The sequence below is a fragment of the Cheilinus undulatus genome, linkage group 11 (assembly GCF_018320785.1).
Source record: "Cheilinus undulatus linkage group 11, ASM1832078v1, whole genome shotgun sequence".
In the NCBI taxonomy this organism is placed as follows: Eukaryota; Metazoa; Chordata; class Actinopteri; order Labriformes; family Labridae; genus Cheilinus; species Cheilinus undulatus.
In genome coordinates this window covers 28,767,450-28,790,799 of record NC_054875.1, presented here as the reverse complement: position 1 = coordinate 28,790,799, position 23,350 = coordinate 28,767,450, and the positions used below count along the sequence as shown (strand labels likewise).

Genomic DNA, 23,350 nt, shown 5'->3' with positions numbered 1-23,350 from the left:
ACTTTCTATTATTCTGAATCTTCAACATGGATTGTCAGAATCTGTGCTGGTGGGATTGGACAGACCAGATGCGGATGTGGGTGGGTGTGGACGGCATGCGTGTCCCATGTAGGGCTCTACTTATCTTGTTTAGTGGGAGATAATCATGGATTTAGTACCCAAAATGAGGAAAAAAAAAGAGCTAGCTGGCTTCTGCAAGAAAAAAAAAAAAAAGTTCTTCCAAACATGTCTGGTACCAATTGAAAACTCCTAAAAAGAACCAGGAAACTGAAATAACCCACAATAATTGTCACTGCCAGGGGAAGATGCAATCTATTCAAAATTCATATTCATAAACATCTGGACCCCCACACCTTGGCGAGCCATCAGGGAGCCATGGTAATGAATATGAATTCATTCTTTCTAAAATCAGAGCCCTGAGTTGAAATGAGCCAGGATAATGTGGAGACCATAAAGTAGCTCAGATAGCTAAGAGCAGGAAAAGATAAGTATTAAAGTGGGAGAAATCATTTGTCTGTGAAGCCAGCCAGCTTAGAATTGGTCTACTTTGATCGCCCTCTCCATGACTTTGCTATATTCTGTGCTTTTTGACACCAGAGATTTTTTTTTGCATCTGGCAGGTTCCTCTTGCTCTGGAAAATTGAACAGCATACCAAACTTTAAAATGTTCAGATCTGTTTCGTCTGAGTGCAACTTTTAAACTGCAGGAGAAACTCACAAACATCTGCTTGTTGCTAAATGTTTTGGAATGACTGTTTATCAGTGGTAAGTCTAAATAATTTATATCTTTTTTTAGAAGTGTGGGAACTAAAACTAAATTCACAACTAGTTCCAGAGGGCTCATAGAGATGGTGCTGCTCCTTTTGGAAGCACCAATATGAGTGACCCCGCACTTCCTGCTTATTGACTTTCTGACAAGATGGAGACGTTATCCAAACAGCTAGTATAAACTTTGACCATAAAGATAAGTGTGAATAGTCTTACATTTTCAGTCTGTCCTGAGAAACTGTGTTTGTGTGTGATCGTGGGGGTTTGTATGTGACTCAGTGTCTGTCACCATGGCAACACACCATGAGAGGGCTAGGAAAAGGCCATGCAGGGTTAGGCGTGTGACTGACCACGCCTGGCAACGAGTCAGCACAGGAATTTTTTGAAGATCCCAGCTGTGCTCTTATCAGCAATGCAGGATCAGCGTCTGACTCGCGCAGCGTGGATTAAGGATGAGAATAAGGAGTTTTAAAATGCGATCTGGAAGGACTGGGCGATTCTAAAATGAACACGAGTGGAATAAAGCTCCTGCCGTGTGAGTGCTGCCTCAGACCGACTGCACATTGTACTGTACGCTGTGCTGACGGAGGCACAACTCAGCTACTCACAGTTTGATACCAGATGCATGGTGGGCCTAAACAGCTGAGCAGAGAGAAGCATAAGCATAAAGACACTCACTTTCATATCTGTCTCACAACATGGAGATCGCACACATACTCAGGTTTCACTCATTCATTGACCTAAATAACAGCACACAAATTTCCATCTGTGTTTAACCCAGCTTGAAGCGAACACGCCATATGCTTCAGTTTTCTCCCAATCATTTTCACAACATGCGTTTTGGACAAAGTCCAAGTCCAGCTCCATAGCCGTAGGGTTGTCTGGCATACCTCCTGGATGTTGCTGAGGGATAAGGTGAAGTCCTGGGCCATTCCTGATGGTGATGGAGGAACCTCTGAGGCGACCAGGCTGGGACAGGAAGCCGCATTCTGTGGTGAGGTGGGGTTCAGGGAGGCAGGAAGTGACATATAGGAGTTAAAGAAAACAATGGCTCAACACCACACATCCGCAACCCAAAATACCTGTCCTGTTTATCTGGAGGAGGAGGAAATGAGGGGGTAAAGTCTCGCTCTGAGGGAGACAACAATAGCTTCAAATAGGGAGACGATGAGGGATTAGAAAAACAGACCCACCGGACACAGTGATGGAATCAGCAGAAACAGAAAACTCATCTCCTCTCTCCTTATGACCTACATTACAAAGACTTAATGGAGTCTTCTCAGTTCAAATTTGAATAACAAAAAAGTGACTAGAAAAGCATGAGCCTCCTGTGCTTTAATATGTTTGTTTTTGCGTATCTTGGGATCCAGAACTTCACGCACGACTAGGATTTATTTGCTTCAAAAGGCACAGTGATGTCTTTATTGCAACAATTATTTAACAAAAACATCTCTCTCTTTAGGGGGGTCTCATGATAAAGCTGGCAATAAAACACTTCAATGCTATAGCACGACCAGTTAACTAGCAGCTGACCAGAGTAGTGTGTCACATCCTCTCTCCTCTCACTGGGACCAGAGCTGTCAGAGCCCCATGTCCTCAGGGCCAGAGTCTGCTGGGAGGATGCCTCCCCCTCACACAGGTCATGGGACCTGGCTGAGCGATAAAACTCTGTAGGGGATGGCAAAAAATTTATAACAGCTGACATAGCCTTGTGTTGTTAGGAACGTGAACAAAAGACAGTAGCAGCTGGGGAGTTGTAATTTGTTTCAATGAGACTGCTCTTGTTTTGGATAATTTTCCCCAGTTTCACAGCCTTTTTTATGCGCTACTGCCAACCCTTTTACACTGTTTGGTTGTTTGCTTTTCAGAGCAGTTTACACCCTCATGGGGCTCTATAAACATACATCTACATAATCCATTTGTACAGTCACCTACTTAAAAATGAAGGGTTGTATGAGCTGTAGCTAAAAATGTAGGTGTAGATTTATCACTTCTCTGGCAAGAAGCAATCTTGACATTTAGCAATAATTCCCTTTAAAAGGGGGACAATGTATTCTTCCACATGTGGGGGCATGGAACAAATCTGCCAGAAACTTTATAGGAGGTGTGAGGAGCTTTAAAATGGTACAATACCCTGTAAGGAGTCTGTTAAACTCAAACCTCCAGAGATTTTATAGAGGGTTACAACATTTCTTCATACTGTAGTTGAGACACTTAAAACCTCAGAATGAATTATCATGATTGCTCTTGCCTAACCAGTCTGGACTTGGAGCATTACAGCACACTTGGACAGGAAAGTCTGGATTACATCTGACGCTCTGACTAGAGGGGTCTTCACATTATGAGATTCTCCAGGTGTCTGTTTAGTTGATGGATTATTAAAAACAGAGGATTACTCACCTCTAGCAGGTAGGGCTTTGACTCATCTTTATTGGAAACACAAAGGTGATTCTCGTGGTCCCAGTAACACTTCCACCTGGTGCTCAGGCAGCTCACACATCTGTCATAGTCGCACACACACAAATACATGGAAAGAGTTCAGAAACAATCAAAGTGAACCAAGTCTGGCCCGTTTCCTCCCCTATAATCTGTTCCCATGTGGTGATAAATGCAGTTATTCAAAAGGTTGCTATCTCTGATTAATTCTAACACAAACTCTGAGGCTGAACTGATTACAGGCTTCAGAAATTTTAGCGTTAACAAAAGGAAGTAATGGTTAGTCACAGTAGCAGACACATTCATTCCACTGTGTACAACACAGATGTGCAGGAGGTTGAACTGGGTCAGTTCTGCAGACATGATACAAAGTGCTTCTCTATAAACACCCAGACTAATAACTGTAGATGTGTGATGGCTTTCTTCTGAGCTTCCATCTTTTTGAGTAACATTTCAAGTTTTTTACCATCTAATTTGGACTTTTTGGTGAGGAGATTTCAGACTCCATGGATAATCTACTCTTTTCTACAAGACATGTAAAGTTTAGAGAAACGCCACCTCTAGAAACCAATACTGCCATTTTACTGTACATGTGTCATGTAACATATCCTATGAAAGATAATCAGTTTGGCAGTTAAGTTAAAGATTTTATTCATAGTACACTTTAAAACGGTGGTTATCAACTGGTGTAGCCTCCAGACCAACCCATCCCATCCATCCATTTTCTATATCGCTTAGACATATAGAGACGGACAACCAGGCATGCTCACATTCACACCTACGGCCAATTTGGAGTCACTATTAACCTAATGAGCATGCTTGTGGTGGTGGGAGGAAGCCAGAGAACCCGGAGAGAACCGACGCATGCACAGGATGAACATGCAAACTCCGCACAGAAAGGCCCTGACCGGGAAACGAATCAGGGACCTTCTTGCTGTGAAGCAACCCCTGCGCCGCCGTGCAGCCCCTCAGGACCGATCACCAGCTTACATTTATTTAACAAAGAATGTCAAAGTCTGTATCACACATGAAACAAAACATGACTGAACACTATGGCAGGACTAGCATGCGATCATAGAAACCCTAAAATGTCCATTCCCCGTGATAAGGCATACATGATGGTTGTTTTGTTGATATTTTGCAATATTAAAGACCCTGTAAAGTGAAATCCAAAGTTTTTGTCTTAACACATTAGATATTTTGGAATATGGTTGCTATAAACATGTGAAAACACTGAGATCTACATGTGACTGAATTCTGGATTTTGACCGTTATGAAGTTTTTCACCTCTTTCCTGGCTGGGTTTAATGTGGGAGGGGCCAATATGTGGGCTTATATTGTCACAAGCCCACAGTAGGGAATGACTCCATCCCTCTAACATAAAATCACAGAATAGTCCATCTCAATACAGCCTGTTGTTGGCTGATATCACTGCCTTTATTAAAAGTTAGCAGTCAGCTAAATGCTGTTTGTCTGTTCATTGTGAGGTAAATTTGCCGAATCTATCAGCCACAGTGGATGATAGATCATTTAAAGCACCATTACAGAGATTTAAGCCAGAATATGGACTTTGTCTCTTCTTCGAAGGCCAACATAAGGTCAAGGGGCAGGCTAAAGGCTTGAGTGCTTTCCTCAATTCAGATTGTAGCATTTTTTAAATTTGAGAGGATTGTTTTTCTTCTAAGTAGGCATGGCTTCAGCTCAATCAACAGACGTGCCCATCCTTGAGCAGATTATACTACCTCATCTTTTATGATTTTGAAACTTACTTTTATAAACTTGGAGATGTTTTATTTGACTGAAATTTGACCTGAGGGTTCATAACACAGTGACCTGTCATACAACAAACCTAAATACAGATTTTTTTTTGTTCACTTAACAGGGTCTTTATCACATGAAAGTGGGAAAACCAGTTTTGTTTCTCCCAGAAAATTAGTGAAATAAGTTGAAATCTGGAGAAACCACCAAAATATAATAATTATAGAAAAACATAGTAAAACTAAATGTAGTGATGTATGTCTGCTTAGATCTTTTGTACATGATGAACCATATATGCCTCACTTTCTTCACTTTCTTCCAGGCACCTCTTCATGAAAATAGCCCACTTTTGGGTCCTGACCCACAGTTGAGAACCACTGCCTTAAAACATAACCAATATGTTACCAATACATTTTTTTCCTGCAAAAAGTAGCACTGTTTCTAATTAAGCAGTGATAATGCATAAAAACCGTTCACTCCTTGATGTTTTATTGTACTTTTTCTCTTCAAAGAAGTTACTGTTGTTGGCAGAAGTCTTTCCTTTTCAAATAAAAGCTCTTAAATAAAGCCTGATTTAGTACAACAGGAAATGAGATGACACAAGCTTTAAGCAGTAAAAAGGCAAACTAAAACCATCACAGACTACAGTTTTATGAGTCTATCTCCTCTGGAGCTAAAATACAAAATGGGTTTTATGCATATTATGACGAGGGTTAGTGGCTAAGGCAGATGTTCATGTCTGTCAAGGAAATAGTGTTTGGACAGCCCTTTGCTCATCAAGATGATGTGTAATGGCTACAGCCTGGTATTAAGGTTAAAAACATGTCTGGTTATATTCTTGGTTACTACCAAAGCCAACTTATTCTTCTCTGCCATATAGCTTAATGGTCCTTTAAACTATTTTTTGTTCAACACAGTCTGAAAAGAACGCCAAAGGCTAATTACCATTTCACATGATTAAAATAGACAACAAGGCTTTCTTATATCATTAGCGTATCTTATCTATGAAAAATAAATCATTGAGACACTATTGCACTCATTTCCTTGGTGTGACAAAGGAGACAAGATTAGTTTAAATTTAGTTCTGATTAGTTCCAATTCTCTCTGCTTCAAAACTTAAAGGATTATCAAAAGCCCACACAGACACAATATTTACTACTTTTTGGGTCAATTTCACAAAAAAAACAAACACTGAGATGAGTTTCCAGGGAACCTCTCAGTTGTCTAAAATAAAAATAAAGCTAAAAAACCTAAATAGGTTTTTCAATAAAATGTTCAGAGTCAATAAAAGGGCACCAAGAGCCACAATACTAGTGTTAATTTTGTTACTTTATCGGATTTAATAGGACACAGGCAGAAAAAAATAAGAATTTAAGTGTCAGGTGTGCACAAATATCAATAAAGTATGAGCATGAAAGTTTATAAGGTAATACATGTCAACAAGAAAGTTCCTTGTGATCGCTCAAACTGTTGTGTGTTCACTAAAGCAGTGCTTCTCTATTGGTGTGGCAAAGCACACTGGTGTGACTTGAGGCAAGTCTAGGTCTGCCGCAGGACTTTGTATGAAAATGCTTTATTAATATTGACTGTACAATTGCTGAAGATACTATAAATTAAGCCTAGCATTAGTTCATGCAGGACATGGTAGCCATACGCCCAGCCGTGATCAGCTGACGGCCAGCTGATCCCAATTATCACCTCCCAGCTCCCACAGCCAATGACAGCTCTTTCTCTCAAAACAGCGGTGTATTTAAATATGACATCCTTCTCACTAATCCCTGCTTGCATTAATGCTGATCCATCACACTGTTGCTGCTGGCTAAGCTTCACCTCCTCCACCCCAGCCTCCTCTTTTATAGCAAAAGCTTGTTGCACCCTAATATTCAGATTCATGCTACTATGGATTAACTGCTTTTAAACTAATTTTATTGTACTGACTATGCATTGTCATAAATGTGTCTGTCCATATGGAGGTTTCTAGCCATGCACTCCCTTGAAATTCAAAGCATGCTGCTTGACTAACCCAGGGAGCATCCTTTGAGCAGATCTTTCTTTGCAAGGTAAAACTGTAGATCCATTTTCAGTGTTAAATGGTAAAATGTACAACAAGAGTATTCCTGACTAAGCAAGAATTAAAGAGGCTATATGGAAATAGATATGGTGTGCCTTAAGCTTTTGACCCGATCTCAGGTGTGCCTTGGCTGAAAAAAGTTTGAAAACCAGAGAGAATGACTTCCAGTCTGTCTCACTGGATAAGCCTCTGACATCTTAATGAGCCAGATACATGTGAGCACACAATGCTTGATTGTGAACACATCAAACTTTCTTGTGAGCACAGGCTGGTTTCTTGAGCACACAGGCAGACGCGTCATGCCCATTTAGTCTGGTGGAACCGTAGCCCTTCCAGATACTGAGATCTTAATATTATAAAGATCCCAATTTGCAGAAAAAGAAACACACTTGACTGTCTGCCACAAATTTACAATGAAGTGGTGTTTAATTTAACACATCTCTTTCTGCTAATTAGTTTGATAATTTAACAGAAACATTAGTCATCACTGGTAGTGATGGTAAATGCATCTTTATATAAATGTTCATTATGCACACTTGATTCTCTTTCATGCCAGTTTACCTTGTCAATCATGATTACACCCAGCTCTTACTTGATTAAGCTCTCTAGCAAATAGAAGAATGTCACAGACAGTATTATGGAGATGAACGATAAAATGTCACTATCAAACAACAATTACACTATAGTCTTGATCCTCATCTGAAGAAAATCTAATCCTCTATGTTATGATTAATTATGCTTACATGATTAATAAAGTTGATATACAGTTATAGCTTGATCAGGCAATTTAACTGGACAGCTGTACCGGTATATAATGCCTATAAAAAGTATTTACCTTTCCAATGTTTTACCCTTTAATTGATTACATAAGTCAATTATGGTCAATATAATTTGGTCAATTTCCAAAAAAACTTTTAATGTCAAAGTGAAAAACTATTTACATTAAGTAATGCTAATTAAGCAAAAATATGTTATGTAAAATAAGTGATTGAGTAAATATTCACCCTCTTTAGAGTGACTAAAGTCACTGAACATCCCTTGGATTTCAGTTAAATCCATCATTAAGAAATGGAAGGAATATGAGACATCTGCCTAGATCAGGCCATTCTCACAAACTGAGTGACCATGCAATAAGGAGACTAGAGAGGCCACTGAGACACCTATGACTACTCTGAAGGAGTTACAAGCTTCAACAGCTGAGATGGGAGAGACTCTGCATACAACTGTTTCCTGGGTTCACCAGTCAAAGCGTGATGGGAGAGAGACAAAGAGAAATCCACTGTTGAAGAAAATGCTCAATCTCAACTACAGTTCACCAAAAAGGCATTTGAGAGAGAAGAAAGTTATTTGGTCTGATGAGACCAAAATTGTGTTTTACGACCATCAGACAATATGCTGTGTTTGGAGGACACCAAACACTGCACCTCACCACAAACACACCATCCCCACTCTGAAGCACAGTGGTTGCAGCATCATGCTGTGGGGATTCTTCTCTGCAGCCGGCCCTGGACGACTTGTAAAGGTAGACGGTAAAAAGTCAGAAGCTACACAGAAATCCTTTTTGCTGCTCAACAGTTGGCACAATTATCATGTTGTGTGTTTGACTTCAAGAGAATCAGTTTGGTATGATTTTAGCAGGACTAACATGTCTACATGCTTTAAAAAAGTCTGGTTTTAAATGAAATAGCTCAATAAAATGACTTCTCTAACCTGAGTGAATCTGGAGAGCTATTTATGAAGTAAAGGCATGTGATTTGTGCACTTCTTGTTTTTTATTCCCAAAAGTAAAAGGTTGGAATGACAGTAAGAACAGCTGAAAACTCTGCTGGTCTTCCTAAAATCATATCCATCATTATTTAATGTACAGTTACATAGAAAAGTAAAGTTTGAAGTAGAAAACTGTTTAGTTTTCACACAGCTTTGATACTGCAGATTTTGTGGTAAGAGGCAGCTGCAGCAGTCGTCGGTTGGCAACTTCCATTTTTTACTGGATTTCTCAAGAACCAAACATAATGTAGTTGAGAAAACAATGAGTGTACAGACTTCCATGTTTGGATTTCAACAGATGCACATAGTTTCTGCTGTTTTAGCGATTTTAGTAACTGACATGACTCTGAAAGTCTGCTGACTAGATGTCGACTTCTACCCCTGTAGAGCCACTTTAGTATCCATTATTATCCAATAAAGGTAGCTTACCAGAAAATGTTGAAATTGTCTCACTTTAAGTATAAGTTTATAAGAAGGTTTAGATGACTGAAATCACTAATAAAGTGGCGCTGCTAGTGTAACTTTTGTTTCCTGAGCTTCTCAACGTTTTTCTCAGTGATTCATGACATCACCTTGATATGAATATCTTTGAAGTCCTGCTTCGCTGTGATTTGGGGTGATCTGTTTTCTAAGATTAAGTCTATGAGTACAGTTTGAGCATAAGTTGAAAAGATTAATGACAGTGTTTGGGGGATATGGATTGTTCTGTATTTATCTATGCTGTGGATTGAATACAAATGTGTGTGTGGCTTGGAGATAAATGTCCTTAAGTGGAACACCTCCACTGTACCGCATGTGTTTGTGTGGAAGTCACTGTACTGCCTGCAGGAAGAGACAGATGTCCCACACCGGGAGTGATAGCGCCTCCAGTGATAGTAGCACTCTGAGGGGGTCTTTAGGCTGGAAGGGAGTGGAGCTGGATGAGTGTAAGTGAATGGAAAAGTGTGTGTGTGTTGTGATTAGAAGCAGACGGCCCCCTCAAGGCTCTTATCAGCTGCAGCTTTTCTGTTTTCCCTGACTCCCTCTCTAGCCCGCTAAAACACCTACACTACACGCACCCACACATGCTCACACACACATGCTCACACACACATGCTCACACACTTTCTTTCTCCCTGCTTGACCTAACACGGACAGTAAATACCCCTCGACACTGCCCACCCAAAGTCATAATGACCATGCGAGCACACAGACACTAAATACACAGTCAGGCTAACACTCTTTAGGGCCTCTTAGTGGACACAGCGGTTAAACACACACCCTCAATCACGTCTCTGTCAAAGACAAAATACACTCTGAAGAAAAGACCAGTTTTGAGAGAGAGACGGAGAAGGAATGGACTGAGACAAGAGAGGTGTGAAACTTGATTGACAGAGGAATAGAAAGCAAATGAAACAGAGAAAAAAGTCTGTGCTTGTGGGTAAGAGACATAAAATGAAGAGAGAGACGCGTAGTGAGAGGGCAGGTGAGGTGGCCGTCCTACTGGGCTGTTTGGTGAGGCTGGAATGCTGAATCGTTTGGTTGTTATCAACACTGCCTGGTGACCACTGTGAGCGGGTCATGGGAGAAATGTCTCATCACTTTCAGTCTCACACGCACAGACACAAACATGCTCACAAAGATTCTTTGAACAAACACAACTGAGTCAAAACTTGAAGCCATCTCATGAACAAAGACTTCCTTCAACCAAAAAAGGGGACTTTCCACAATGAGTACCTATTATTTGAAAAAAAAAAAAACCCTAAAAATGTACCTAAATTGTTTTCTTTTGTAAGTGATTTGTTTTTTTATGACATTACTGGTTAATAGTGCTCTCCATCAATTGGGCTTAAGGGTTTTGTTAATTTCTTGACAAATTAGGGAAAAGAAATAGCCAGATTTTGTTCAAGTGAGAAAAGTATTTCAGAAATTTAGGCCTAGCATGAAAGGATCCTGCTTCTCCACCGTTAAGTGTTAGTTTTGTTGACTAAAAGTATGACTAAAAATGTTCTCTGACTACCTTTTTTATGAGGAGGACAAGACAGTGACTCATTCCCTACTCCCTATCCACTATATAGTGAGCAGCCTATAGTGGACTATAAAGTGGACTTAACTGCAAAACACAAAAATGATTTCGGACACAAGTCTGGCCCACGGGAAATGACGTCATCGCCGTCTCATAATTAAAAGGTTTAGCAACAATGGCTTGTAAATTTCCATGACAACAGCTAAGGATCGAAATTAACGGAAGAATTTCACTGAAAACTGATCCTGAAGGTAACGTATTTTCACAAAAAAATAAAAATACTATTAGATAAAAAAAGCTTGTGTCTTAAATGGCAAAATAGTCTACATTTCTGTGTGTATTATCACTTATTTTTGCATAAAGATGATGGTCTCATGCCTTGTAATCTTCAGACTTACTCCGTTTTAAATCTTTAACATTTTCTTACAGATTTGGTTAAAACCAATAAAAAAAAGCTTTTATTTGTTTTCCTGTGCTCCTCTTGTTCATCTGTCATGTTTGAGAGCAGCAACTGCGTTGCATGATGGTAATTGTTGCTGGGCTGGTGATCATCAGTTGTTCACTACTTTTCAAAATGCATTGTGAGAAAGAATGAGTGCACTATATAGTGAACAACAATGCTCACTCAGAATTCGGACACCACTACAAAATGACGTATTCACTATATAGTGCACTATTCAATGTATGGGGAGTGATTTTGGACACAGCCAAAGACTAGCTAAAAACAGAACTTTAGTGATATAAAAATGATGAAAAGTAAGTTTATTTTTTTCAGCAAGTCATGCAGGCAGCGCGTAAACTTGGAGATCTGCGTAGGTTCATCGGTGTAGGCATAATGCTATATCTGCCATGGAGCCATGGGCAGTGTATGCATTAAAAAAAACGAGTGCCTGGATGAGTGCCTGTAAACATCACTGCATTATCTTCTCTTCCCTTGTGATTTTCAGGAAGCATTCAATCAGCTTCAACTCTCACTATGTGATCTAGTTCTAAAGTATAGGAAAAACAGATCCATAACTTTTCAGGGCTTGTTCTAATTCCCCAGACAATACAAATCTCAAAAAGGTTTATCAGTTTCAAAAAGCTCCCCTTCAAAATACATAAAGAAAATCTAGTAAAGAAGCTGAGATTAAGACTAGGTTTTTATTTTAGAAACAAATCCTGTTTTAACACATTAGCGAGAAAAATAAACCTGTGCAGACCACTTTCTAAGTGTGTTGGACAAGAGTGATGTGATCAATATGCATGCTTCCTCTTCCGTACTCCACCTCTCAGACTCTGTGTGTCACAGTGATTTACAGTTTATAACCAACATGGTGCATATACTCGTCATTGTACTCTATATAAGATGGTAGGTTGGCCATGACTGCAGACAACTTCATTTGCATATTTTTGAGTACAAGGCTGTTCTGGGTAAACTCCCCCTGATATTTATGTAGCCCCTTGTTGGAAACTTCCTGTAGTTTTCAGCTGGTTTCCTCCAGGTGGATTTTTTACCAGGTTCAAGGGGGTTTGTTCTGAGCTGGGTAAAAGAGCCTTTACTTAATTTGCTTTCTTGACCCAGAAAAACTTGCAGCGTGCACTATATATGAAAAATCTTGTCTCACTGGATCATTTTAAAACTATGTTAAAAGGCCATTTAAATGAAAAATGTAATTGATTCATTTGGCTGGCTTAATCCTTTTCCTTGCTTTTAGGTTTGTGTGTTGTGTTTGTTGTATTTTGATGTTCCTCTTCTTGCAACTGCATGTGCTGTCTTTGACAGGTCTCCCTTTGAAAAAGAGATATTAATCTCGAGGGATTACCTGGTCAAATAAAGGTTAAAAAAAGGATGGTATATGCTGTTTTAGTTTACAGCAGGAAAATATGAGAGATACAATTTGGAAGAACTGCTTTTTCAAACTTAGTATTCTTAAAGGGAAGAGAAGAGAAACCTTGCAGAGCAGATGGATTGGCCAGATTCCATGTGTGTCATCAGGCAATTCAATCTTGAAATGCTCCAATCTGAAACGATTGTGCTAATTCTGAGAATGGACCTGATCAATCAGTGTCATTTGAGGGAACAAGGTGGTAGCTACAGGTGGGGTTTACTTTTCCTGGAAGATGGCAGCAATGGCTGCCATTGGTGTAGCAATTTGTAGCTATCGGAGTGAGTTTTATCAGAACTGGATCACATTTCTTTAAAATATAACCTAAAAAAGATATACATGTAAATGATGTCTATTTTTTTAATAAAACATTCTATTTTAAGGTTTTGAATACTTCCTATGTGCGACATACAGCCAATCACATTGTGTCACGTCATCATACAAGTCATCACACCAAAGACAGCCAATCACATTGTGTAACAGCTCTAGCAGTCACAGAACCCTGAGCAGATCAGGAACTCACACTGGGTCAAGACCCAGAACAACCAAAAGAAAGAATAGGGTCTGGTTGCTGCATAAGTGCCAGTAATTATCCTGTGAAATGCCCAGGTGCCCTTTAGCAAGGCATCAAACCTCGACAGCTTGGGCAGTCTTTCACGTCTAATATCATTTGCCTTTAAAGGCATAACTTTCCTGACCAAAATCAACCTTTAAACCAGGCTGTGAGCGTGTGAATATCTGATGGAAAAAATCAGCATTTTAACATGTGGTGTGTACTGTATGTGACTTCAGGTGCTTCTGTAACCATCCTTACGCAGACACTTGAAAAACTTCAAATTTTTTGCACATCCACATTGGCTTCATTTTTCAACCATGGAGGTTGCTTCTTGGTAAAAACTGAATCTTCCCTCAGGGGCTGATAAAGCTCTGCATCTAAAATCTGTATCTACATTCTACATTTAAAATCTAGATCTTTCTTGTCAAAGACAAACCCGTAGCCCTTTAACAATTCATCAATCAACCATTTCACCTACAAAGATGAGCCGCTCTTTTGTTTGACGTGATTGTTGATGGGATTTTTTTTAAGCCAAACCTATAAAGCATGGTTGGGTTGAGGGTGCAGGCTCCTGAGGATTTGCTGCTTATCTGTGTTTCATATAATAGTCTATTTGTTTTGTTTGGATTGATGGTGGAACAACTCAAGAATGAAAAGATATCATATCGAGCTTTGAGAAAATGTCCGTTTTATCCTTTCAAATTAGGAGCAATGTCAGTCATTGCTCTACACTTTATCTTACTTTGTTGCATGTACAATTGACAGTTACAGTATGTTATATTTTCTGCATTCAAAAATCTATTTTTGTTCCCGCAGTTATATGTAACACTGAAGTGAGACGACAGCTTTTTTTGTCTAAAAATAGGCTTGCTTTAACTCACTTTAAAATAATTCCTTTGTGACCTTGATGGTTTGCACAGACAATAATGATATCAGTGTCTTATCATTAAGCTTTTACATATGAAAAAAACGTAAGTGCTGGCTTTTCTCATAAGCCCAGAACAAAGAGAATTTATCTAGTTTCACTAAGGAGGTGTGGCTCATAAGAGTCTTTAGGGATTATTAAAAAAAACAGCTTGAAGTGATTAAAATCAGATAGAGTATAGCAGCACCGCAGTTTGCAGTCCAATGCTCATCCTGTGAGAATGGCACTTTGCTCATTATCACCTTCAACAATCCACCGTCTAATTTCACACTCTTGGACCTCGCTGAGCACCGACGCCCTGTGCGTATATTGGGTGCAGTCTTGCACACATGTACCTGCAACTGCTATGTTCACACATCGGAGCTGTTTATAAAAAATGAACAAAAGGGACACACCCAAATGGTTTCGATCCGAGGGAATCAGTCAAACACACGTACACACACTCTGATGCCCCTCTAAGCCTTGAATCTGCCCATCAGATAAAGTGGATCCTCTGACATGGTACAACATGCAGGAGGAAGCCAGCTGGATTGCCTCCAGCTACGAGAAACCCCTCTTTGTGACCAGGCCATACAAGTCGCAGTCCTTTACAAAAACAAACATCAACATGACCAGCCAGACATACATATCCAATTTCCTCTGGCTTAACGTTTACAGCATATTAATCCCACATTTGATCCTTCACTGAAAAACCCTGAGCAAGCCAAACACACAATAAGCCCTCCAAGAGGACGTGTCGGCAGTATTTACCCACTGGGGAATAAATAGAAAGCCAGTGAAAAAAAAAAAAACATGAGAGGAAGAGGTTAGGGACAAAGCGGAAAGACCTATGAGACACAGCAGAGAAGCATCTCTGTTTTCAGCTTCTAGCAATGTGTGCGCATCTGCAATGCTACAGAGACTAGAGCTGACATTTGCTATGGCTTGGCAGAGCACCCCTGTTTAGAGTGAGATATAATCGTAGTTTATTGGTATTTACATCTCATTTTAGGGTGGTTTGTTTTGCGGGAGTCATAGAAATCATGTAGCTAGTGGATAAAGGTCCAAGCAGTTGTAAAAAAAACACACACACAAAAAAAACTAGTTATATCCTGTTCTTAGGATAAAGTTGCTATGGAAAGATGTGCGTATAATCCATTTTAAGTACTAGTCCTGCAATGAAAATCCTGCTTGAAATCCAGCAGAAATTTTATCAGCAAAATGCACTTGTAAAGTCGTCAGTCTGCAGAAAAAAGTGCTGCCTCAGAGTGACATATTTTGGTTATTACATTATTATATTCGTAACACTTGTTCATCCATGAGTAAGCAGTTTTTTACAATCATCTAGTGAAGCTAGAGCTCCATTAACAGCTTCTTTATAGACAGAGCTTTCCCATCTACTGGGCTGTCCATTTCCAAAAAGCCAAAAGTGAGACCTCAGAAGTCCAGAGATAATTGATTTTCTAGGAAAGGGGAGAAAAGCTTCTGCCCTATATTTTGTGTTAATGTTTCTGACTTGTCTCTATTTTTTCCTTTACCGGGGAAATTGGAGTAATACCTTGTCAGGAAGAATGACAAGGTGCCAACTGCTTTTTTGTAAGGAGTCACAAGTCAGAAGCGTTAGGAACTCTATTTTTAGCCCTGAAGTGCATCCATATTATATGCTGTTTTGGGTGAAAGCTTATTTTATACATAACCGATACTATGGCTCTCAGCAGTAGAGAATGAGGATAAAGTAGTTAAAAAAATTCTAAAGCAAAAACAATGTGAGGCTCAAAAATATTGTTAACTAGTAGATATTTAGTTATGACAAATAAACTGAAAATTTTGGATTGAAAACGTTGACAATGTATGTGTCACTCACGCAGTCTTGGGGTGTATTGCTCCAGTCCTCTCACAGTCGTAGATGATGAAGCTCCCAGATACCACAGATGTACCATTCACTTTTATCGCCACAGAAACACTCAGATGATCTGGAAAAACAAAGGCAAGCAAACAATGCCGTATGTGTCAACCACCCGCAACGTTATCACTGTCATAACACAAACTAGACAGCAAATATCCTCATGCCACACTGACTTTTGAAAGACAAAAGGGGAAATTGCATTTGTTCTTAGACAGCTCCACAAAATGCTTCACATAATGTAACCATACTTTTGTGTTGAGAAAAATGGCTGGCAGCAGTGACACCGAGCCAAATGCACGCCTTTGTTCAGTCTCACCTGTTCCAGGGAGGATGGGTTGGTAGTTTTCTCGAGGGAGGAGGGGGCAGGTCTGAATCTGGGCGGGACCGTAGTCCAGGTGCACTGTGGCAGATGTAGAAACGCCAGGCGCATATTCACACTCCACCCGGGAGCCAACCAGATCAGGAACACTCCCATTTATCAGAATGCCTACATCCTGTGACAAAAATATATGAACATAAACATAAAAAGAGTATCACAGAAAAGTCATGCTCACAGTGAGAAACATGCAGTCAAAATATTGCACTGCTGAGTTGCTCTGAGTTAAATTTATTCTTTTTATCATTGTTGCTAATCTCATCTTCAGGAGGACATCTGGCAGACCCGTTTGCATCTGTGAATCAACAGCTAACATTCAATACAGCTTACAGCGGCATCCTCACAGCGACAGCTTAAAATATGATGGTAAGGGGATATATTCCTAGCTAATTTGGCTGCTTTTTCTTGTAAAACACATTAACTTTTATATTCTGATGATTGAAGAAACACTAATTTCTATAGAAAATGTTAACACTTATAGTCTGACTGCTGCTAAAAGCAATAGTTTAGCCACTCTATAGCATGAGGGCATATTAGCTACCAGAGCTGTTCTCTGGCTGTTGTGAAAAGCTTAAGACATAAGGCTAACCTTGTGTTCTGCCACACTACTAAGCAACCTTCCTGCCCTTCTCTAGCTAATAGACAAATTAGCATCTGAGGCTGTAACATTAGGTAGCCTATCTGACTGTTGGTTTCAGAGAAGCAGTGAATGGTGTATCCTGTCATATGACTACAACCGTTCTGCTACTCTCTAGCTAACAACAAATTAGCTACTAGGGCTCCAGCACTACTTCTTAGTGTCCTGTCACCAAAGTATTATAACACAACATTTCTGCCTCTCTCTAGCTAACAGTCAAATAAGCTACTAAGGCTTAACTAGGTCATATCCGACTGTTGATAGAAACTTCAGACAAGCGGCTAATGGTGTGTTCTGTAGCATGACTTTATTGTAACACTACTTTTAAGCTACATTCTAGCTAACAAACATGTTAGCTACTAGGGCTACAACACTAGCTATTGGAGTGTCCTGTCACTAAATATTTTAAATAAAGTCATTCTGCTACTCTCTAGCTAGAAGACATATTAGCAACAAAGGCTACAACACTAGTTATAAGGGTGTTCTGTCACAAAAATATTGTAATACATTCTTTCTGCCACTCTCAAGTCAACAGACAAATTAGCTACTAGGGCTACAACACTATATTAGAGTGTCCTGTCTGCAACTCTCTAGCAAACAGACAACTTAGCCACTAGGGCTACAACATTTGTTATTCGTGTCCTGTCACACTGGTATTATAATACAACCACTCTGCCACTCTCTAGCTAACAGACATATTAACCACTAAGGCTTAACTTGCTCATATCTGACTGATGCTACAAACTTCAGAAAAGCAGCTAATTGTGTGTCCTGTCTCAAGACGTAACATAACTTTTCAGCTACAATCTACAGTGCTGAACAAATTTAGTAGACCACCACTCAAAGTAAGGTTTATGCCACAGCTGCCCTAAATTAACAGCATTGTTAATTACCAAGATCATTTTTTATGTTTCTGCAGTGGTTAATACACCAATATGTAGAAGCTCTTTAACCCAAATGATATTTTTAATGCTACAATATAATTATTATTGTTATCCATGAATTTTCAAATTTACTGATATACAAAAAAAAAAAAAAATACTGAAAATATATTAAAGCACATTCATATTTCTTGATTAATATGTCAAATTATAGTTATTTACTTGCATTCCTGAACAGAAAAATTAGTTTTAGTGGTTGAAGCCCAGTTAGCCAGCTCAAATTTGGGTATAAAAAGGTGAATTCAGTTTGAAATTCCTCATTTCTGTTTACTGCTGTGCTAGCTGTTTACTGGGTCTTGCTAAAAGCTTTTAAGAAACAGTTAATGGAGTGTCCTCTCAGATTGTCCTCTCACAACAGCCAATGTTGGCTGTTGCTAAAAGCCTCAGACAAGCGGCCTAAGGTGTGTCCTGTTATGTTACTATATTGTAATTCAACCTTTCTGCCTCTTGCAACGGACATATCATTAAGGAACTTAATGCCAACATTACCTGTTGTCTGACTGCTTCTGTTTATGGCTAAGCCTACATTGCATTTATCTAATTCTTTGCTTACTATAAGGCAGTAGGAAAATAAATTCCGAGCTTTCTTTGACAGGGATTTTTTCTAGTTAACATCCTTTCTTTAGTATACTGTAACAGGTATCCTGTAATCCTCCTGAAACATGACAACAAAATGCTATATGGATTCCAGTCACAACCTGACTGGCAGAAATAAAAGCCAGTGAGTGACTGAATGTTTAAACAAGTTGTTGTCTGACTTTAGCTATAAAATTTTTACTTTTAATTAGGCCCAATAATCCTCAGTCATCAATATTTACTTACTTTACAGCAGCTGATCAACTGAGAGGATTGAAATGATGGCCAACATAAAATTTATACAGCTAGAATACTGGAACACAAAATCATATTGTCATTTCAACTTTGCAAGCCTAAGCATAACGCCACAGAGAAATTACTGCTGTGTGATTACAATCAATTATAATAACAAAACACATTATGTTCACATCAAGAGCATGTGCTGTTAGCCTTTCTGGTTCAGACAAAGAGTCCTGGCATTACTTAAAGTTTGTTGAAAAGTTTAGGGAGAAAATTAGAGCAACAAATGTGCAATGAAGAAACAGATGGCAGAGTGATACATTCACATCTATATCTGGATCTGTGATGCAGAATGACAGATTTATAATGAGTGAAATGACACCTCACTGGCACGTCTGAATTTCAGTTAAATAAATTAAGTGTTAGAAAAGTAATGGTGGGGGGCCTTTGAGCAAACTGTCAAGCAGAGAAGAACAGCATCTGCTGTGGTTCTGCAGATGAGCTGAAATAGCCTGCAACTTGCAAACATGTTTTAAAATCCGCTCTATTGTTCAGTGGAATTGATCATTTCCTGGCCAGAGCCCTGACTTCCTGCCTGCTGCTTCCTGTTTGAGGAGACAACCTTGAGCTGAGCTTCCTGTGAGTCTGAAGGATGCCTGTGAATCTGGCAGCCTGTAGATCTATTACAGCCCAGCCAAACTGACCCACATAACAAGCAAATATCCACGATTAATGAACCAATTAATGGCCTGTCGTCTCTCAGCCTCGTCTAATTATGAGCGGTAATTAAAGGTCAAATATATTCCAAGTGTCAAAATTCAGCGAGCTAATTATCATAGTGTTTATTATGCTTCTCTTACATGATATACTGACTGGAGGTAATTATTGAAAACAACAATTTACATGTCGTACCCTGACTATGGTGCAGACACTCTTATGTGTCAGAATATCACATCCTGTCAGCTTTGATTAAAATCACTGTTGTGTGTTATGTAAAGCATTCAATATCTAACACTTTCTCCTTGTCCCAGAACAAATCAATACAACAAACTGTGCAATCAAGTCAAACAATGCTTCAAGTCAAGATGCTATGAAGAAGTTAATTCTACTATATGTCTCATCTTTTTTTCTTGCTCGAGAACCTTGTGTCTACTATCTCTGTGACTTTGGAAAAAAAATGCAGCTTGAATTTGTACAAAATATAAACTAATGGGAAAAGTATGGGAATCAAAGCTTATCCATATAGGGAGGCTCCCCTCCATTACTCCACTGTCTTGGATTTTTGCATCTTGCATGTTTCTACATGGGACCAAATAATAATAAAATAATTTTATATATTTAGGTGATTGCCTATTTAAGATTAGCCTACTCAGAAAAAATTCTGTTCCATTTTTACCAAGTTTGTTCAGCTAAATGCTACTAGGCTATATATTACACACTGCACCTTTAGGCCTCATCATTGCAGTCTACATAAAGAAACTTTATATGAAATAGCTCAGAAGGTAAGGCCTGAGTTACTGAGTCTGTCTTAATCCAGCCATTCTGAATGCACGCTATAACCAGGTGTGTTTTTCATCTTCTTTCCTCAACACCAGCCATTGTTAAACACACTTGAATCACCTTCAGTTAAAGTCACTGCTCAGACACCCAGGAGAGAGCAAAACAGCTATGTATGGCATGCGGTATCACGCTGTGCCTTTTCCTTTTATTTAGAGCTGGTTTAGTGTTTTACTGCTAATGTGATACATGTAAACCAAGCTCTAAATGTCTGATTTACCATGCAACTCGGAACAAAGGATGTGGTGTGTTTGGATCGGTTGGTAGTGTGTGGGGATTTAATGTGGTGACATTGTTTCTAAACAGCTGATTTTAACATATTATACAGGTACAGAACATTATTATTATCTGCTCAGAGTCATTTTTACACCATCTAATGAATAGTCACTTTGTTTTTTGGCTCTGTCTTTAATCTCCACTGACTGCGCAGGAAATTTATGAAATGACTAGCCCTTCAACTTCTACTACTTGAGTGGGCTAGTTGCTCTTATTTTCTGTTTACGGTTTGTTGTTTAGCAAGTAGTATTTTTTAAAGAGCTGTAAAAATTGTAGTCACACTGTTTGAACATTGTCATTTGAGCCACAGCGCACATTGCAAGGGGAAAGTGGGAATGGTGGGGGAGGAGCTGCTACAGCAAACACTGTAGGCATGACTTTATTATCAGAGTAATAAAAATACAGGGTATAATAATAGTGAGAGGTGTCAGGCTGTGAATGTGGACACGAGACATTCAAATTCATCGGCTATAAATACACTGCTATAACGTGATGGAGAACAACTGTAACTTTTTGGCTCACGAAACTGAACTCAAGGACGACAGTAACATGAAGGTGATTTTTACCTTGATGTCTGCAGCAATGCTGATCTCTGGGGGTGTCAGGGTCATGGATGGACACTGTTGTGGGCCTTCACCCATGCTGATCCAGGAACGTGCCAGCAGTCCTTGAGCACACTCCTTCTGGATGGTACATCTGGAAAAAGTAATAAAACATAGGTATCATGACACAGAAAATACTAAAGTCCATACACATTCCTTTGGTAGCCTGCACAGGAAACTTTGTGTATTGAATTTTGGGTTAATTTTTCATATCAGAATCATACTTTATTACTTGTCAATGCACCCAGTTGCTCCTGAATTCCAGACAGTCTTTTGTCTACCCGGCCAGTATGTGAATACAAACCTTAAAGGTTAACCTCATCTCCTCCGTGAGCAGAGAACAAACTTTCATGTTTCTGCTTCATTCCTGAACTTGAAGAATTTTCACCGTTTGATTTCATGGTCTGCTTCCCACTGATTTATGAGGTGCTCTTGTCTCCTAATGCCACATTCGGACCTCGGCTGTCAGTCTGTCTGGCCAAACACAAGAGTCTTCTTGACTCTAGGTCATGCACATTGCTATGGCAACCCATACTGCAACTGCTAAGGGGGCAGTTACGGATAGCTGAATGAAAATACTATTGTTTTTGATCTGTGGTGAATTCATGAACATGTGTTGGTACAGACACACAAAGCACAGAGTGTGTGCCCATCTGTGAGTATAATGAATGTCTAGGACTGAGATTGTAAAAGGGCATTCAACAAGCAAGGTGGCCTCGTATTCTGACTTCTGCTTCACTAATGAACTTCGCTGACTGCTGGCACAGAGCTCAGTTCATCTGCAGGGTAGACAGAGAGGACAAAGTGACCTTAGAGTAAGGAGAAACCAAGAGGCCACATTTAGCAACGTCCTTACACGCCACATAATGAGTTTGGCACATCCCACTTCCCTCTCACACTTCCACAGTTGTTTTAAAAATAAAGTGTGCATCTGCGCACCCGTATGCCTCTAAATGTTGGGTGTTTGTGTGCGTAGAGTGAATGTCCAGATTCTCAGTCCCACTGGCACTGAGGGACTGAGAGGGGCCATGAGGTCTGAACTAAATATAGAAACGAGTGTCTCTGTAAGCCCCACAAAAATCCTCTAGATAAAAACAAAGTCATAAACTGGTGAACACACTTTCAGCAAACTCAACAGCCACACTAGATTTACAGACAATCTGTGAAATGCACTTATTCTGTTGACAGTGTGCCTCAAAAGTTTCACCAAGTGGGCTCTTTTTGTGATTAATTTGAGGAAAAACATACTATTATCAGTTAGTCGGTTTAGTCATGACTGAAATGTAGAGTCAGTTTTCACAAAAAAAGAAGAAAATGCATTCATGTTGCTCAAAGGATGGCTAAGATGGTAAAAAAGAGTAAGCTATCATATTAGATGTGTCACTGTTAGAAAATTAGCATAGTTGGCTAGCAGTAAGCTAAAGTTTAGCCCACATGTTTTCTTTACTGATGAGTTTACTTAAAGAGTAATCTGCAGGTTGAACTGCAAATCCATTTGAAGAAAAATAACTTATTTTGAATTAAATGTTAGAATTAATATACTAAAGTGATCCCAGAAATCATTTTTGTAAGTTTGCCATTGCTTCCACATCAATAACAGGCAACTGTAACGTATCTCAAGGAAGTCCCACTGGCTAGGTTATGCTAAACAGTAATAAATATTCTTGTCAATGAAGACAAAGAAAACTTATTCAAATGCAGATGTACCACATGCTTTAATTAAAAACCTGTAAGGTGTCAGAAAGGCCAGGAACAGATCAGGAAATGGAGAAATGATGGCAAAGTGGAGAGACTGAGCTGTAATATGACAAGAACCAGTGAAGAACAAGGCAATGGCATGGCAAGTGATTACTCTACATGAGCTAGTGATATCTAACAATGTGTTTATATCACAACCATTTACATTTTGTCACATAGCAAAGGCTTGAACAAATATTTAATACTTGTGAGAGAAGCTGTTGATGTACATGCCTTGAAGGGACAACACATCAGTCTCACACTCCTGAGCATCACATCACATTATCCTCCTGTCGGAAATGACCTACGACCACAATTCTTTGAGCCAAAAGAAAGAGTCATCACAACCATTGCTACGGCTGTCACAGA

General features: G+C 39.4%; 1 protein-coding gene across 1 annotated transcript in view; it reads right to left on the bottom strand.

Moving 5' to 3' along the window:
* Window positions 1-23,350, bottom strand: part of plxnd1 (plexin D1) — a 107,692-nt gene that overhangs the window by 65,116 nt on the left and 19,226 nt on the right. The window contains exons 5-9 of the mRNA XM_041799622.1: window positions 21,209-21,338; window positions 16,356-16,533; window positions 15,998-16,106; window positions 3,169-3,268; window positions 1,659-1,757 (exon numbers count right to left, since the gene is read on the bottom strand). Coding sequence (XP_041655556.1) covers window positions 1,659-1,757; window positions 3,169-3,268; window positions 15,998-16,106; window positions 16,356-16,533; window positions 21,209-21,338 — 616 coding nt within the window. The remainder of the gene's footprint in view (window positions 1-1,658; window positions 1,758-3,168; window positions 3,269-15,997; window positions 16,107-16,355; window positions 16,534-21,208; window positions 21,339-23,350) is intronic.